Source organism: Nicotiana tabacum, chromosome 22 (assembly GCF_000715075.1).
Source record: "Nicotiana tabacum cultivar K326 chromosome 22, ASM71507v2, whole genome shotgun sequence".
In the NCBI taxonomy this organism is placed as follows: domain Eukaryota; kingdom Viridiplantae; phylum Streptophyta; class Magnoliopsida; order Solanales; family Solanaceae; genus Nicotiana; species Nicotiana tabacum.
This window is the reverse complement of record NC_134101.1, coordinates 108,786,744-108,804,078: the sequence shown is the minus strand read 5'-3', so window position 1 is coordinate 108,804,078 and position 17,335 is coordinate 108,786,744. Positions and strand designations below refer to the sequence as shown.

The 17,335-nt window shown below is 35.3% G+C and overlaps 1 protein-coding gene across 3 annotated transcripts; it reads left to right on the top strand.

Moving 5' to 3' along the window:
* The first annotated feature begins 4,066 nt into the window (after positions 1 to 4,066).
* LOC107816384 (uncharacterized) lies at positions 4,067 to 14,509 on the top strand. Of its 3 annotated transcripts, XM_075245063.1 has the most exons (22): positions 4,067 to 4,407; positions 4,594 to 4,766; positions 4,852 to 5,022; positions 5,730 to 5,840; positions 5,944 to 6,021; positions 6,749 to 6,945; positions 7,033 to 7,093; positions 7,416 to 7,490; positions 7,713 to 7,790; positions 7,911 to 7,973; positions 8,053 to 8,136; positions 8,220 to 8,374; positions 8,693 to 8,732; positions 8,828 to 8,971; positions 9,064 to 9,183; positions 9,263 to 9,478; positions 10,034 to 10,210; positions 10,909 to 11,593; positions 11,973 to 12,160; positions 12,918 to 13,053; positions 13,659 to 13,784; positions 14,267 to 14,509. In XM_075245063.1, exons 1-22 carry the CDS (start codon positions 4,269 to 4,271, stop codon positions 14,284 to 14,286), a joined length of 3,237 nt encoding a protein of 1,078 aa, XP_075101164.1. In that variant the 5' UTR covers positions 4,067 to 4,268; the 3' UTR covers positions 14,287 to 14,509. The 3 variants fall into 3 exon arrangements, with proteins under 3 accessions (XP_075101164.1, XP_075101165.1, XP_075101162.1); XM_075245064.1 differs by lacking the exon at positions 14,267 to 14,509 and having other exon boundaries at positions 10,046 to 10,210; positions 13,659 to 14,078; XM_075245061.1 differs by lacking the exon at positions 14,267 to 14,509 and having other exon boundaries at positions 13,659 to 14,078.
* The last annotated feature ends 2,826 nt before the right edge of the window (positions 14,510 to 17,335 follow it).

The window sequence follows — 17,335 nt, the reverse complement described above, 5'->3', positions numbered from 1 at the left end:
CAATGATGATTTACTGATCGACTATTATAAGTTCCTTACGAGAAAAGAGCAAGACATTCCTCAAATTGTATGAGATATTAAGAACACTTTGGTTAATCAAACACTGTGTTGTGTTTGACAGTGTTGGATAAATAATGTTATAATATGTTTTACTCCCTTCCTTTTGCTCTTTTTCGTCTAAATGATCTATAACCCCCTTTAGTTATTAAAGCTTAATGGCATTAAAGTGCTATCATTTCCTGTTTGTTAAGAAAGTTTTGCTTCTTCAACAGTAAAAATTGTCATAACAGGCTGCTGTACTATTTTGGATATTAATCAAAATGACATTATCATTTTTGTTTCACCTGTAGCATACAGTTCAAGGAACTCTTTGTTACGTCTTTTTCGTTTTACGTTATGCGCAATCTGACAAAATCTGCTTTGCTCAAAAATAGCATTTGGCAAGCTTGGGTGTAACAAGATACACGACAACTAACGGACCATATAGCAGACAACTAACGGACCATATTCACGCTTTGCTGCATGGAAGAAAGCATCGAAATCTCCAGTTGGTATAATATCCAGTAGCGAATCTGAGAAATTCTTCAACAGTGGATTTAAGGAATAAACACAGTCCATGTTTTCCGAAAATTCTGTCTCACGCATATCCCCCATGATCTCCCACTCCCACACAACATTCCTCACATCCCAACCATATCCTTCACGCCCCCTTCCCAATCATCCCCACTTTCCCACTATAATAATCTCATCATCTATCTTCTATCTATATAAAGAACACAAATATAGAGGGGTCAGACGAAGAAAATATTAGAGAATAACGAAAAAGAGAGATTTGTCCCATAATATTAGGTAACAATTATCTTTGCAAAGCCTTCTCAATTTGACTACACCATACTTCTCTATTTTACTACAGTATAGTGTATACAAATACTTTTTTAACAAGCCTCTATCATCAACAAAATTCTGTTCAATAGACGGCTGTACAACTTATGACAACTACACCAGTTACGACTGAATTTAACATGGAAGAAGAGAAGAAACAAGGCAGAAAAAATCGAATGGATATACAAAAGCAGAAACAGTCTAAATTTTCTCCCGATAACAACGGTATGAACTTTAATCCACTGTTTACAGATTTGCGATTTGCATAATTGTTGCTTACAGAGGGTCTCTTTGTTCAATGCTTAAAAATACTCTATATTTCCTACTTTGTTTATTTTTCTCTGATTTTCCTTGGGCTAATTAACAAACCTCATTCTTTATTACAAGTGGAATGGCCATAGAGTGGAAGGAAAAGTTAGAATTAGCAGAAGAGTAATGGCAGTTGTAAATGCAGCGTCGACGTCGATATTATAAAATTTAAAACAATCAAGCTTTTAACAGAATTCTCTTTTGTTATGTAGTGGTGAAGCAGCCTAGGAATGTATTTTTTTTTACGCAGTTGAATATAGTTTATAACGGTTCAGTTGCTGTGATATTTGCTATGCAGTTGCTCTATCAATTTGCACTCTTTAACTTGAATTAGGCTGCTGTTGGAATTGCATTTGGCGTATACATAATTACTGGACTTTTGGGTATTACTTTTTCTTTTCACATAAACTTGTCTCATACAAGTTTCAAATTTCCAAAATAGTTACAACGGTTCCAACAATCAAAGTTGTGCAATTTCTCTTAATGTTCAGTTTTTTTACTTTCTTTTTTGATTATCATGGATATTGGATGGCTTAAAAGCTCTATCAATGTTCAACGTAGACTTCCATAAGTTATTAGTTAAGTTAGTTTTATGTAATCTATTGGAATTATTGTTTTTTTACAATGTGGAGTCATATCCTTTTACAATTAATTGTGATATATGTTGTCACATTTATCGGTTTTAGCCATTCTTATTGTTTCCTTTATCCTATTTCAGATAATAAACAAGGAGAACTTCCAATTACTACAACTGCGACTTCTCAAAGTCAAGGAACGGGACAACGTAGAAGGGTACGTCGTCGCAGCATTTATTCGTATAATGATTCTGACTTTAAGGCTGAAGTCATTAGGAATCTCCCAAGGCCAATACAAAATAAGTTAAGGGATCGAAGGGCTGAACGAAGGGAAAGAAAAAAGAAATTTAGAGAGCTTAGGGCTTCACTAGCTAAATATATTGAAAATTATAAGTTTACCCGAGATGCACTAATTGATGCTATTGACCAAAATATCTGATTGGAAAGCCTTAGCAATATTACTAGATTCACTTGGACAACCTTTAGGTAGTATTTTAACTGATGTTTATCACGAGGTTTGGCCAAGTGAACCTTTTTGGGTTTATGTTCTTAAATTTGAAGCTGAGTGGGAGAACCGTTTGTACAACTATTTGTAATTTTTTTAATTAATGAAACTTTGTTATTTGTTTGCAACATTACCTGTCATTTTACTCTTCATTTTTTCTTAAGAGTATTACATAAAGAACATAAAGGAATAATAGTAACTTATTCCTTCAACTAATGCAATTTTAACGACATATCCAATGTGTTAAAAAGAGGATTAACATGAAGAGACAGATTAGTTCACGCTGTTTACTTGATTATATATACTTCTCATGTCAAGTAATAATTTACAATCTGTTTTGCTTATTTTCAAATCAAAATTTAATGAGGAATCTAGCTATATTTAGGTAGTTACAAATATTAATTCATCCAAAGTATACTTGCCGTAGAGTATTACTGTACAATTAAGTGTTAAAATAAACGATGAATATTTTTGTTAGTACTGTAACTTTAAAACCTTTGTTAGAAGGATATGAAACTTATGCTAGGAGGAAAGTGTTGAAAATATATTTGCACTTATCTGAGCTCTATAATTTGCTCCTCATAAAATCGAAGTGTTTATATATGAATCGCATTTATTTTGCTAAGCCAAAAGTTTAAGCTTCAATAGTGCTCAATTGTCATAGCAAGTGCAGTACTTTGAAGCTTTGAATAATTTTGGAAAATATGAAAAATGAGGTAAAAAGCTTTTTATTTATACTTTAGTTTTAGTTGTTTAACATTTCCATATTTTAGAGAAGTGCTTCTATCGAGGATAACGAAAAATTGTCGGTAGGGGTAAAGCTTAATTTTCTTTAAAAAAGTTGTTGGGAGTATTTTTTAGTAGTTACACTTTTTTTTTGGTTATACATTATTTTATACATATTTTTTCTACTGACTATTTCTCATTGGTATTAGTACTACTTGATACTATTCTGTTGAGAGATTGTCATTGGGTGGGACTAGCATGGTAAACTCGAGTGCAATAAGAGGATGATGGAGTTGAGCTACGGTTTTATTGATTCTCTCAAGACTTGGTTGATGATTTGTCCACAAGAAAATCGAGAAATTATGCAATATTTTTTGGTTGATTATTACTTCATTTCTTAAGAAAATGAGAATACCCTATTTTGGATCTCAAGCATACTTTCAAGGATGACTTTTTCAAGGTATTTTTCGGTCATTATATTTGTCATTGCACATGTTTTATTTGGTACATGCAGGACAGTCCTGCTTTGAAGGATGAAAAATGATCAAGATTAAAAAAACTATGCGGTTTGTGTTGGAAATGCTTAAAATAGAATTTTGTTCGAGTTGGGCGCCTTGATGAAGCTTCGTTTGGGACTGGAACTGAAATTTGATTTAACTGAAATTAGATTTAACTGAAATTTTGTTGTTGCCCATTCTAAGTCATGTATCTATCGTGCTTAAAGACCTATTTTTACCCTTTTAAGGCCTTAGTAAGGTTTTGCTGCTTTTTGGATTGAGACTCTTTATGGGGAACATAGGAATGCTCTTTTTTATTTTTATTTTTTTATATATTATTTATATTGAATTTCTTCTAAATTTCAGACAAGTTTTATACTTCACCTTTACATGAGTACATAAGATGAAAGTTCATATATTTATTTTTTTAATTAATTCTTTTGAATGCGATTAGTAAATTTAGTCTATAATATACGTCGGTTTTTATTATGCCTCATTGCACTATTTTTATTTGCAATGCGCGGGTACGTTTACTAGTATATAGATATAAGGGAAGTTACTATTCCAAATGTACATTGAAGAAGTCTTTAAAATTATCTTTTACGAAATAAAAAGACGGCGCCAATATCAACTTTCCCGCGCTTGCAGCACTGCAGCCAATCGCTATTTTTGCCAATTACGTACTTTTTTTTAGAACTCCTTTTGGCAACTTGTGTAGTGTTTGTAGCTGCAGTCTTTGCTAGGGTTCTGCCGCTGCGCCACCACACATACGCCATGGAAATTCATCAAATTGCTCAGCTCCTCAACCAAACACTGAGCCCCGACGGTGCCGTCGTCCATGTCGCCACGGATGCTCTCGATCGCCTCTCTACTCTCCCAAACTTTCCGTTCAATCTGCTATCTATCGCCACAGGTACTCTGCATTTCCGATATATTCATAAATGCTGATTTCGTCTCACTAATTGAGGTTTTGACTTTGAAGGAGTAGTTATCCGATTATGCTTTTGCTTAATGTTGTCGTTTTGAAATTTAATTTCTGTGTTGGTTAAAAAAAATTTAATCTCTGTGCTATATTTTAAATTCGATGACCTTGGTGTAGGAGGTGAGAACGAAGGTCAGAAAGTAGCTGCAGCCACATATCTCAAGAACTTCATTAGACGAAGAATAGAATCTACAGAGACAAATTTAGAAATCACCAAAGCGTTTAGAGATGCACTTGTGCGTGCTTTGCTTCAAGCGGAACCTACGGCTCTTAAAGTATTAGTTGAAGCTGTAAGCGATTTGGGCATAACTTTTTGTTCTTTAGCATGTAACTAATGACGATGTTTTAATTATCTTTTGTTCTCCTTGTTTTCAGTTTCGCTCAATCGTTGCAGTTGAGTTCGTGAAGAAGGATTCATGGCCTGAGCTTGTGCCTGAGCTGAGGTCTGTCATTCAGCGTAGCAATCTTATTGATAAGAATCCCAGTTCTGAATGGAAAACCATCAATGCGCTCACTATTCTTCACTCACTCATTAGACCCTTCCAGGTACTTTAACACGTCTCAACTATATTCTGATTCCAGGTTACTTTTTTTTTCAACCTTGGAGGGGAATTGACTCTCTAAACTGGCAACTCTTTTTTCCCAGAAATGCTGTGTTCATAATTAGACGCTTGCAGATCTTTTCCTATCATCTCGAAGTATGATGAAGTTGATTTTCATAACATGCATGGTTCCTATTTTCTTTGCTTATCTATTCATCTCATTAAGGAAATGACACTTTTGCTGTTATCTTAAGTTGTTTGTTATTCCCTCGTATTCACTTGCAATTTTTTTCATCTGTTTTCGTGTCTCAGTTCTCCATTGGCATTACACTGATGACTTCCCCTCTGTTATCTCTATTTTTTGAGCAGCTTTAGATCTGATGCGCAGTATGTTTCTTACTATGTTGAAACATATTCCTATGCTAGAACCTTGCTGGCTGTCATGTGGTACTGAGCAAGGCCACCCCACAGCTTGCTAATTGTTTGAAGATTAGTTTAAAAATTTGTAGGGTGATCAAGCATGCTTTAGGTTGAGCTTTATGAGGATAGAGTTGTTTTATCTGTGCTGCAACAACATTCTATAATTTGCTTAAAATCAAAATTGTTTTGACTGAATAGCTAACTAAACCACTTTCCTCATTTATTCCAAATCTGTACTAAAAATTTCCTTGCTAGGTTCTTGTAGTGATCTCATCTTATGTCTCATGGCAGTACTTTCTGAATCCAAAACTTGCGAAGGAGCCGGTTCCACCACAGCTAGAGCTTATTACAAGAGAGATCCTTGTACCCTTACTTGCTGTATTTCACCTCTGCATCGAAGAGGTCCACATAACTTCCTAAATTCCTCTTCCTCTACTTACTTCTATATTGGGATGTATTACTTTAAAGTATCTTAGAAGTGCTGATTCGGTGTTGCATGAAACAGGTACCAGAGGCCCAACATACAGCAGAAGTGCAGACGGGAACTATCCTTCTCATCATATGCAAGTGCGTCTATTTGGCGGTGAGGATAAACTTACAGCACATGATGTTTGACCCTTGATAGGTCAACTATCATTTGAGCTCTAGGTTCTGTTTTGATTGTTTGTCTTCAGAAGTTAGAAGACAACATTTTGGAGTCTTGGAGCCTAAAGACCTTCGAGCATATAGAAAATAACGAAAATGATAGAAGGAAATTGCTAGATACAGTTATTTAGCATTTCGAGGAGATGAAGTTGGTTATAAGTGTGAAAGTAATTCTGCTGAAAATGGGCACTAGACATGATTTACATGAGCTAAAGTGATTGTTTTTACAATGTTTCACATGCGATCTGGAAGCTTTGAAATACAAGTGCTTTTTAATACAGCTTTATGCACACAGATCTTTAGCTAACCGGAAAAAGGTGAATGATAAGCATGGATGTTCAGCTATGCCAGGACAATACATCTTGCTTCATTCAAAGAATTGGTTGTTTGGTTTACTTAGGAACAGTCTCACTTCCTTTTATTTAACCTCTTTTGGAAAAAGAAACAACAGTTTACCAAATAAGTGATCTGATGGTACCCGATGACAATGCACTATTTTTCTTTTCCAAAACTGTTCAAATTATCCGGGAGCTTTTTAAACTTGTCCTTTTATGCGTCCAATTAATATTTATCTGGAAGCACCCGTCTTATTCTAGTAAGGTTTCTTTTGTGAATATGCTTACTGTGAGCAGTATTATAATCCTAAGTCCCCATCAATTTTATAGGTGAGATCTCACATGCCGTCTGCCTTGGCTCCTTTGCTTCCTTCTATTTGTCAAGATCTGATTCGGATTCTGAATTCTTTAAGTTTAAATGATGGGTCGACTTGCAAAGATGGATATTCATTGAGGATGAAGACTGCAAAGAGAACTCTGCTAATTTTCTGTGCTCTAATCTCCAGGCATCGGAAGTTTTCTGACAAGTATGCTGCCAAAAATGCATTTTATTTGCTCCAAATGAAAATATAGAAATCCAGGTTTTCCTCAAATTTCTTCTCTTACAATGGCAGACTGATGCCTGATATGGTGAAATGCGTTTCAGAAATTGTCAAGCATAGCACAATCATCCATGTAAGTCTTACAGGCATTACTTGATAGTACTGGAAAAAAGAACTTTCGTACCAGGTGTTTCATAATATTATTTCACTGGAATGCGTAGTAAATAGTTTTTTCTTATTCAGCATGCGACCACCAGATTCTCTGTTCTTTAACTATAGTACATTTTTGTCATATAAGCAGAACATCTGCTAAATCTCAATATCTGTTTTGTCTCATGAACTTGTATGCTGTTCTCATAAGTGTTTTTCCCACACAGTTACCTTATCTCTCACTCTTTCTGTGATCATTTTTACTTTCTATCTTCTCTCTTCATTTACTTATTCATTTGGTGCAGAAACTGGATTCACTGTCAGAAAGGATTATTTCATTAGCCTTTGATGTTATTTCTCGTGTTCTAGAGACAGGTCCGGTAAGTTGTTCAGTTGTCTTCACGGTCAAAAGTTTCTCTTTTGCTTGACTAGTTTGTTGTAGCTCGACCTGGCAATGGTGCTTAATTTTCCTGCTTGTTCTTTCACCTTCTTGTTTCTTTCTCTTTTTAGGCATTTATCTTGATCCACGGTTCTCTCGAAACTGACTTTTATGGTTACTTTGGAGTCTCCAAGCTAAATTATATTATTATCATATGAAATAGGGATGGCGGCTGGTTTCACCCCACTTCCCTTCCTTGCTGAACTATGCAATCTTCCCAGCTCTTGTGATGAATGAGAAGGTGGATATTCCAAGAATTCGCCTTTAAAAGCTGCTGTCTGCCTGTATACATGAGTTTCTTTCTTTAGTTGTTGCATACTCTTTCTGAAGTTCTGATTAAAGACTTATGTCTGCTAAGTAGGACACAGCAGAGTGGGAAGAAGATCCAGATGAGTACATAAGGAAAAATCTTCCCTCAGACCTTGTGTGTACAAACCTTTGAACTTCCTTATAAGTTGTACACTCTTAGAATTTTTTAGTGTCTGAATTTTATGATCCTGCAGGAAGAAATTTCTGGATGGAGAGATGACTTGTTTACAGCAAGGAAAAGTGCTTTAAACTTGCTTGGTGTTATTTCATTATCAATGGTTAGTTTTCTATGACTTATATAGCTCCAGCTTCTTCTATTAAAATGCACATAGTTATCTATAATTTATTCTTTGACCTCTAGGGACCTCCAGTCAAGACTTCTACAGCTTCATCAAAGCGTAAGAAAGGAGATAAACATAAAAGAAAAGGTTACAGCTCGATGGGGGAGTTGTTGGTGCTTCCGTTCTTGTCAAAGTTTCCTGTTCCCACTGATAACGGAGAAAACACAGTAAATGAGTGAGTATTTTTTAACTTTGCAATAGATTGTCTTACATCACTGTACTTCAGTACCTATTTAACAGGAACCTATTCAGAAAGTTCTCCACTATTTAAAATTCATTATGATTATGGTCGAGGCTATTTGTTCTGTTATTGTTCTAAGCATCATCTTATTACTCTATAATTCTTGAACTCTAAGGTCTGCTGTGAACAAAATTATCCTACTTTGTTTTGCCATTTATGCAGACCTTTTTTTTTCTTTTTCTAACCCTCCTTGATCATGCTTGCATGCTGTCTACGAGATTTACTTTCATTCCCTTGTCTAAACTTTGACAGGTACTATGGGGTCCTGATGGCCTATAGCAGCCTTTTGGATGTAAGGAGAGATCATACTAGTAGTAGTTCAAATTGTATTTTTTCATAATTAAAAGATTAAGTACTTTTATTAATTATCTATCGTTGTATTCTCAGTTTCTAACAGAGCAGAAGCCTGGATTTGTGGACACTCTAGTCAGAACTCGGGTGCTACCACTGTATGAAACATCAGTTCCTCAACCATATTTGATTGCCTCTGCAAACTGGGTCCTAGGAGAGCTTGCTTCATGTCTTTCTGATGTATGATAGTTTTTTTGATGATACCTTCTTAACTATAAATTTGCTATTAGGCATTGTGTGGAGTAAGTTCCCTTTTTTTCTTTCCACAACAGGGTATGAGTGCTGATATTTATTCTTCATTAGTGAAAGCGTTAGCAATGTCAGATATAAGGGGTGTTTCTTGTTATCCTGTGCGGGTGACAGCTGCTGCTGCCATTGCTCAACTTGTAGAAGTAAGTGGCTAAAATGGCTCTTATTTTATGCACTTGAAGTATGATAGTGAAAATAATGCTTGTACTTTTGGTACTGCAGAATGAGTACATGCCACCTGAGTGGTTACCTCTTCTTCAGGTGGTTTGTCATAGGATTGGTGATGAAGAAGAAGATAGCTCCATTTACTTTCAGCTTCTAAGTACTATGGTCGAGGCTGGAACTGAAAAAATTGCACCTCATATTCCAGATATTGTTTGTCTGTTGGTTAGAGAAATCTCAAAGAAGTTACCTTTAGATCTGGAGCCATGGCCTCAGGTATCTTCTTATGTACAAACTCTTATGTATCTGATGTATTTGTATTTTTATTCTTTAGCAAGTCTTTTGATGATTGTAATTTTCTTTTTGGTAACTGGCATGAAAATGAGAACGTGTCTTGTGCAGATTTCAATATTTTATGGAGCTATGTGGTTCTCTATTCATTGTTTATAGTTTAAATGGAAGTCCTATAGGTTGGATTGCTTGCTTTGAAACTTCAACTTTTCTAGTCATGTTGCATATTCACATGGTTCAGAGTCATTACTTTGATAGGAATAGGACTAAACTTTATGATTCCTTCTTCTAACTGAAGTACCTTGAAACACAATCTTAAATCCTTTTTTTTATGCTGATCTGGTAATGAGTGCATAGGCGTGTCTAGATTCAACCTCGCTCTTCACCCAAATCTGAAATTAAGAAAAAACAAACTCATCCATACATATAATTTAAGGCATATTGAGATTTGAAATTCCCTAGACCCCACTTGTGGGATTACACTGGGTTTTTTGTTGTTGTTGTTGTTGAGATTTGAAATTACTGACTTGCATCTGATAGATGGTGGAACAGGGCTTTGCATCACTAGCAGTGATGGCTCAGTGTTGGGAAGACTCTGCATCGGAAGAAAATGAGCAGGATGGTTCAAGTCAATTGTGGCGTTCTGGTCAGGCAACCATGATGAGAGCATTTTCAGATCTCCTACAGCAGGCCTGGCTAAGATCTGCTCTACGGATGGTTAGTCTTGAGCCATGTATCAAAATTAATTGTAGAGTGAATGGCTAGATAAAAACACAAGCTTGTATGCATATATAGTCCATTCTTTACTTTTTTGTCAAAGTAACATGCTCAGTACTACTTCAGCAAAATACTTCCTTTAAAAACATTATGACTGAAGCCTATTCGTGCTTATGTGTCTATATTTAAAATGCAATCACCTCAATGCTGGATGCAGCTTAAGTCTAGTGTTTATACTATAATAGTTGTATGATTTGTATTGTGAAATCCATACGAAGCTTTAATAGATTAAGCCTGTTAGCTTCTCATGCACGATCCAAAGCTGTTCATATGTTGATGGAAGCTCAGGATGGAGCCGTATGAGGCAGAAGTCTCATGTACGGTTCTCCGAGAAAGGAGCGCCACCTACTGGATCCTCGACCAAGCACGCAAAGAAGCTCCAGATATTTGATATCTTTTTCTTTGAATAAGATCCAATTCCAGCAATGGTTTCTTTAGATACCTTACAATTAGAATCCCGCTTTTTTTCTGATCCAGTTCCTCTACCAATGAGAATTCCTGTTAGATTTAGCTTGTACTTAACTGGTCAATGTCTCACTTGGGATAACAGTGTGATTAGAAGAATTTTAATATTTCTTTTGCTTTTGATGTGCTCAACTCTCTTGTTATCTTATCATATTATTTGTTGCAATTATCAGGAACTTGAGGTTGCCTTCTCAGTGCCCCCTGCATCATGTGTCGATGATTGTTCCACATTGCTTGGTTTCATTTTGCAAGGAATTACCGAAACTGACGAACTTTTGAAGCTAAAGGTCTCAGAGCTGTTGCTGGTCTGGTCAGATCTCATAGCTGATTGGCATGCATGGGAGGAGATAGAGGATTTATCTATTTTTAACTGTATCAAGAAAGCTGTTAGTCTAGACAGGAAATTTGCTGTGAAGAATTTTCTTGTGAGGAAGTTGCCGTTGCCTCCTGCTCCACCTGCTCCTAAAAAATCCATCCTTGAAGGAATTGGTGCATTCATTACAGAAGCTTTCTCACAGTATCCATCTGCAGTATGGAGGGCAGCTTCTTGTGTCCACATTCTGTTACATAATCCCAGTTACTTACCTGAAGGAGACGATTTCAAGCAATCATTGGTGATTTCCTTGTGTCACGCAGCATTTTCTCGTTTTAGAGAGCTTAGAAGCAAGGCTGTCCCTCTATGGAAACCTTTGTTGCTTGCAATAGCGTCATGTTATTTATGTTCCCCAGATATTGTAGAGAAGATTCTAGAGGGCATCGAACCCGAAAGCGTTACAGTCTTTCTATCCGCTTTGGCTATTATCTCAACAAGCAAATTTGAGCATTGTTTGTCATCAGAGTCTGAGATCAAGTTGGCTGGTTAGAATTTCTATTTCTTTTTTCCCAACTAATTTTTTTTAGTGCAATCAGAGACTTTCCTGCTTGACATTTCTCTCACAGGGCAACATATATTTTGGTGATGCCATGGCTTTACATGAGCCATTTTTTATGTTCTGGAAAATGCTACTGATGTTATCTAGATCTTTTTATCTGTCCACAACTAAAGTGTATGTTCTTATGTTACAAACTTACACTAATTATTATTAAACCTTGTAGTTCACTTTTGTGTTTTTCCTTGCTTTGCCTTTTAAATATTCAGTTTTTCCGCCATTTGTCATCAATCTTATAAAGAACTTCCTCTGAGAATCTCATCAGCAACTGTCTCTGTGTCTGCTTTTTTTTCCTATTTTACTACCAGTGATGACACTCGCACAATCTCTTGACAAGCTGATAGAACAGCCAAATGAAGGGAGTTTGTTGCTACATGATTGCGTTGCTTCACTGATGGAAGCATTTCTGAAGTTAAAAGAACTGGAGGAAGAGGAAGATGAAGAAAGTGAAGATCAGGCTTCTGGTGATGAGGAAACTGAAGAAGATGATGAAGAGGTCAGATCACCAAACTAATTCTGTCTTGTTTAATTATCTATGGCAACCCCCCCCCCCCCCCCCCCCCAACCAAAAAAAAAAATGCATACCCATTGTTTACATGGTCATCACGTTCATATGACCTACTTTTCGTTATGGTCAAGGTATGTTCTATTTGTGGAACAGTAACATTGTACTCTCCCTCTTTTCTGGTTACCGAAATAGAAGTGACTATGAGTCTTTACATTCACGAGAATTCCTTAGCCTTCTGACATGAGTTTTGCCTCATTAGCAAATTATGGCTCTTCACTTAATTGTGGTCCTTCCATGTAAGTTGAAATTTCTCATATTTCACCAGCTTTCTTAATGGAAATACATTTTTCTTTTCATAACATAACATATTGCGACTCGAAAATGATGATTATCACTGCCTTTTTCTTTTTCATAATCACCTTGTCCTTAGTGTTTATATATAATATCACAGAAATTGTCAATGATTTCATATTGTTGTCTCTTTGCGTTCATTATCCGTGGTTTCTGTTTGTTGGCTCCATCATACAGGCATGAAAAGCATGTAGTGGGAGTAAGGAATAGTGAGCATATGCTATACATTCATCATATATCAGAAACTTTTGATAAGTAAAATGGAGATGCGGAGTACAAACCCCAAACCTCTCGCATGCTAAGCGAGTGTACATTCATAACATAAATTACATCTTATAAAACCTTTGCAATAGATAACGAAAGATGATTGTTATTGTTCATAATTCAATGCTAGGACTCCGAAGATGATGAACTCGAAGAAACTGAAGAAGAGTTCTTGGAGAGATGCGCCAAGACAGCCGTAGAAATGGAAAACGGGACCATTGTGGAAGAAGGAGATGTAGAAGATCAAGAGCGAGGAATTGAACTGGGTAAGCCTGCCAACGCTCTCATTCTTGAAAATACCATAAGGATGCAGACATTTGATGTGCAGGGTAAAATAGATTACTTATTTAGCTGTTTATAAAAGTAGAGAAAATCAATCTCTCCTGGTTGTTTATAGAAGTAAAGAAATCGATCAACTTTTCATTTCTACTGCTCATTAAATCAGCAACATTATTTTGCTTACTGTGCAATCATAATGATTTTTATCTTGGTTCACAAGATGATCTACTTGTCAAAGTTTGAAATTGTCGTCAAAATTCCTAGATGTACCAAACAGACTGAATCAGTGTCATGTTGACAATATCTTCTGTAGATTATCACATTTAAACGATGCTGCTTCAGCGGCTCTTCTCTCTCAAGTTTCAATCAATTAACTATACCTCAATCTCAACATTGTCGTAGTTGGGTACTTGCATCTTTTATATCCATTGAGCTCAGCTAACACAATTAAATAAGGATTAATCACATCCTAGTTGAGGTTGACAACTTAAGTATTTGAGTCTTCTTTTACTGTGTTTAATATCATCCGCATTGATGTTCATTTTTAGATTTCTATTGCTTTGTTTCCCTTAAATTTCTTCGATTACTTCAGGTTGTTTGGAAGATGTGGATCTGGAGAGCACTGTGCTTTCGGTAATTGAAAGATATCACCAAGTGCTTTTACGGCTACAGTTGCCACCAGAACTGACTTCAAGTTTCTTGGAGGCCTTTCCTGAATGTAAATTATACTTCCAACAACCTCAGCTATAGGATTTCATACATGCTCTTCGCATTCCTCTTTTTATATTCGGTGTGCCTGTTGGTGGTTGATTATTTTGTTTATTCTTGTATTTGCCCTGCTGTTGTGCTGAAGTTGGGATGTTCTATGTAAAAGTCTCATAACTATTGGAGTGCCACTCGGAGTCATTTGTATTTATCACACATCTTTGTCATAAAGCTGCAGTTGGTCCAAAAGATTGAATAGGTCAACAGTGAAAGAGAAGTTAAATTTGGGAAGTTCAGATCTCCTAAACATGTATCCATTTTGTTCGAATTAGTTTGTCCCCAAGTAGAAATGGTGTTCTTTTTACTGTAAAAGAAATTTATTGTTTGGCTTTGGTGAGCTTTGTTGGAGTGTCATTTTTTTCTTTGCGCAAAAGAATCTATGCTTTATACTGATTTGCAACACAACGTAACACTAGCTAATACATTGCCGTGCAGTTGATGTAAACTTTAACTAATTGTTGCAACTGGCGATCATCAAAATCAGGTCAGTGTATTCCAGTATGCATCAAGTGGCCTGTTATTTGTTCGGGAAATTGTTTTTTTGTCAAGCATAATACCTATTTTCTTTAGGTTTTGTAGTTTTCAATAAGTATCTAAATTTTTCTAATAAATTGTATATATTCCCCCCTTAAAAGACTCCTACCCCGTTGCATTCAATAAAGGGATTCAATTAAATCCTTTCCTTTTTTTTTACCCTCTCCTCTCTCCTCTCTTTTTTTTCCCTTTCCCTAATTTCTTCAATTTGCTTGCCTAGCACACTCATCCACAATTGGTCCATTCGAAGACCAAAAATACATATGATTCTCGAGCATACATACATACAATTTCGGGTTTTAATATTTTGTAATTTGTTCGGATTTGATGTTCTTGCAAGTGATTGAGAATATACGTTGGAGTTTATATTTTAATTTTGAGGTAGATTGGTTAAGTATAGAGTTGGTTTTAGCTGAAAATTCAAATTGATACTTGAAGAAGAAGAAGTTGCAGGAATTGTATGATAATTGTATAATAATTGTATCATAATCATATCAAAATTGTATCTACATCAATACCTAAAATATAATTGTATCATACTTGTATCTAACTTGTATTTGATACATTACTATCTAAAACAATACCTGATAAAATACTAACACAATTCCCATACATTTGTGATACAAATTGCGATACTTTTCTGAAAAATTGTGATGCAATTGTGATCTTGATCTCATTCAAGTTTCAATCACAACTCTCAACTTAAAATCTAATATAATAGTTGTATTACAATTGTATTAGTATAGTATCAGATATTATTCTAGGTATTAATGTATCATATGCAAGTACAATATAATTTAAATATAATTGTGATATAATTCTAAAATAATTGTGATACATTTACTATACAATTCCTGCAACTTCGTTTTCTTCGAATTTCAATTTGAAAATTTACGTAATGTAATTCTGAGAAATTATGATACAATTATGATCTTCATCTTTTTCAAGTTTCAATCACAACTCTGAACTTAAAATCTAATATAACATGATATTATAATTGTATTAGTATTGTATTCGGTATTGATTTTTCATATACAAGTCACATATAATTTTGAAACAGTTGTGATATAATTCTAAAACAAATCAGTTAGGGTGTAATTTTTTCTTGAAAACAAAAAATAAAAAAATTAGACCAAAATTGTGGAACTCTAGCTAGGTTGCATTTCAATTCTTGCCCCGTCTCTTGGATTTCTCAAACCACAAAAATACCCCTTCTTGCTCTTAAAAAAATTAAAAAGCTAAGGTCTGTTAGCTTCGGGGACAAAAATCACGCATCTTTTTCAATCAAATATCAAATTAGATGTCAAGTTGAACAACACGAGGATTAAACTAGAAAAGTGCATTAACTTTCGAACCAAAATAATTGTTTGTGTGAAAGAAAGAGAGGTTTTAGTTAATTTGTATGAAAGAGAGAATGATTTTGAAATCTTTTGAAATTGGAAAATATCGTGATTGTTGGGGGATAATTAAGCTGATAAACGTGGGGATTTTGGAGAGGGGTACAATTACAAATTAATCCCTATATTTAGGGGATCCTTCTTTTATCCTGATTTTGTACATAAATAGTAAATATAGATACATAAAGTAATTTTTAAGGAACATAAAGAAAAGTAGTTAATAAGTTTCTGATATAGTATAGCTAGATAAAAATCTCAGTATGAAACTCAAATATTTTCAAGCGTCTATATTTTATGGAGAACTACTATTAATGGTATTGTCTTTTAGCTATTAAAACTCATATAGTCTAGACTTGGTCTGACGCTGTTCCTAGGAAACACAAAGCAGATCGCACATCATGTGACTTGGTTGTAACTGGTGTTGTAATATTTTCACGACCCCAATCTCCCTCCGTAGGATGTCGTGATGGCATATGGTCTCTAAGACTAGGTAAGCCTAACATACATGAAGAAATAACAGAAATAATAAAAAAACTTCAATCTAAACCAACCGGCTATCATAAAATAATTCCATAACACAGCTAACAATAACTCCCAAAATCTAGTGAGACTGAGTCATAAGCTCTACACAAGTATACTGAAACATCCCTAACACATGAAAATCTATAATAAGAGTATACAACAGAAACTAAGATAGAGGATGACTCCGAGGCTTGCGAACACCGGCAAGTATACCTTGAAGTTTTCGATCCAAGCTCAACTCACATATGCCTAGCCTGGTGTGAAGTACATGGATCTGCACAAAAAGATATACAGAAGCATAGTATGAGTACACCACAACGATACCCAGTAAGTATCAAGCCTAACCTCGGTAGAGTAGTGACGAGGTCAGGACAAGACACCTACTGGAATAAATAAAGAAGCTGAACAAGTATGGTACAATATAATAATGGAAACAAGGAAATGAAACAATGAAGAAATACATTAAGATAAGCTACACCGAAAGTTAAGGCAATAAAGGCATCAAGGGAGGAAAACACATAATAAGAACACCAACAACCAAAACACAAATGATGTAAATGAAAGATAACAACAAGAATCATGTCCGAGGTATCGTTTCGTATCACATTTCACAATCACAATTACAATCTTTCCTTATATCACCACGGGAGCCTTACTTTTAGTTTTTAAAAATTATTTTTTCCAACATACCTACCCGCGTTTAGCCCACCTTATCACACCACGTGGCTTCAAGCAGTTCCCCTGCTAGCAATACGCGTATCAAGCCCACCTTATCTCATCGCATGCGTATCAACCCCTATCATTATACCACCGCATGCGCATTAATATCACAACATATCACAAATCACACCTCAAGTGCCTAATACCCCAACTTGCCAAAGAAGTCAACAATAACAAATTTATTTACAATAAATAGCCGATGTCTCAATCACAATGTGTACAAGAGTCTCAACAATAGTAACTGAAAGTGAATAGCTCAACAATAATGGTATTTCACCAATTTACAATTTTGCCTCAATGTGATCACGACTTTTACAACTTCAACACCAAA

Excerpts from the sequence above, each read along its gene's own strand:
- LOC107816384 (XM_075245061.1), top strand. The coding sequence starts at position 4,269 with ATGGAAATTCATCAAATTGCTCAGCTCCTCAACCAAACACTGAGCCCC. Across the intron at positions 6,022-6,748 it reads GCAAGTGCGTCTATTTGGCG|GTGAGATCTCACATGCCGTC; the intron begins GTGAGGATAAAC and ends TCAATTTTATAG. Across the intron at positions 8,733-8,827 it reads CCTATAGCAGCCTTTTGGAT|TTTCTAACAGAGCAGAAGCC; the intron begins GTAAGGAGAGAT and ends TTGTATTCTCAG.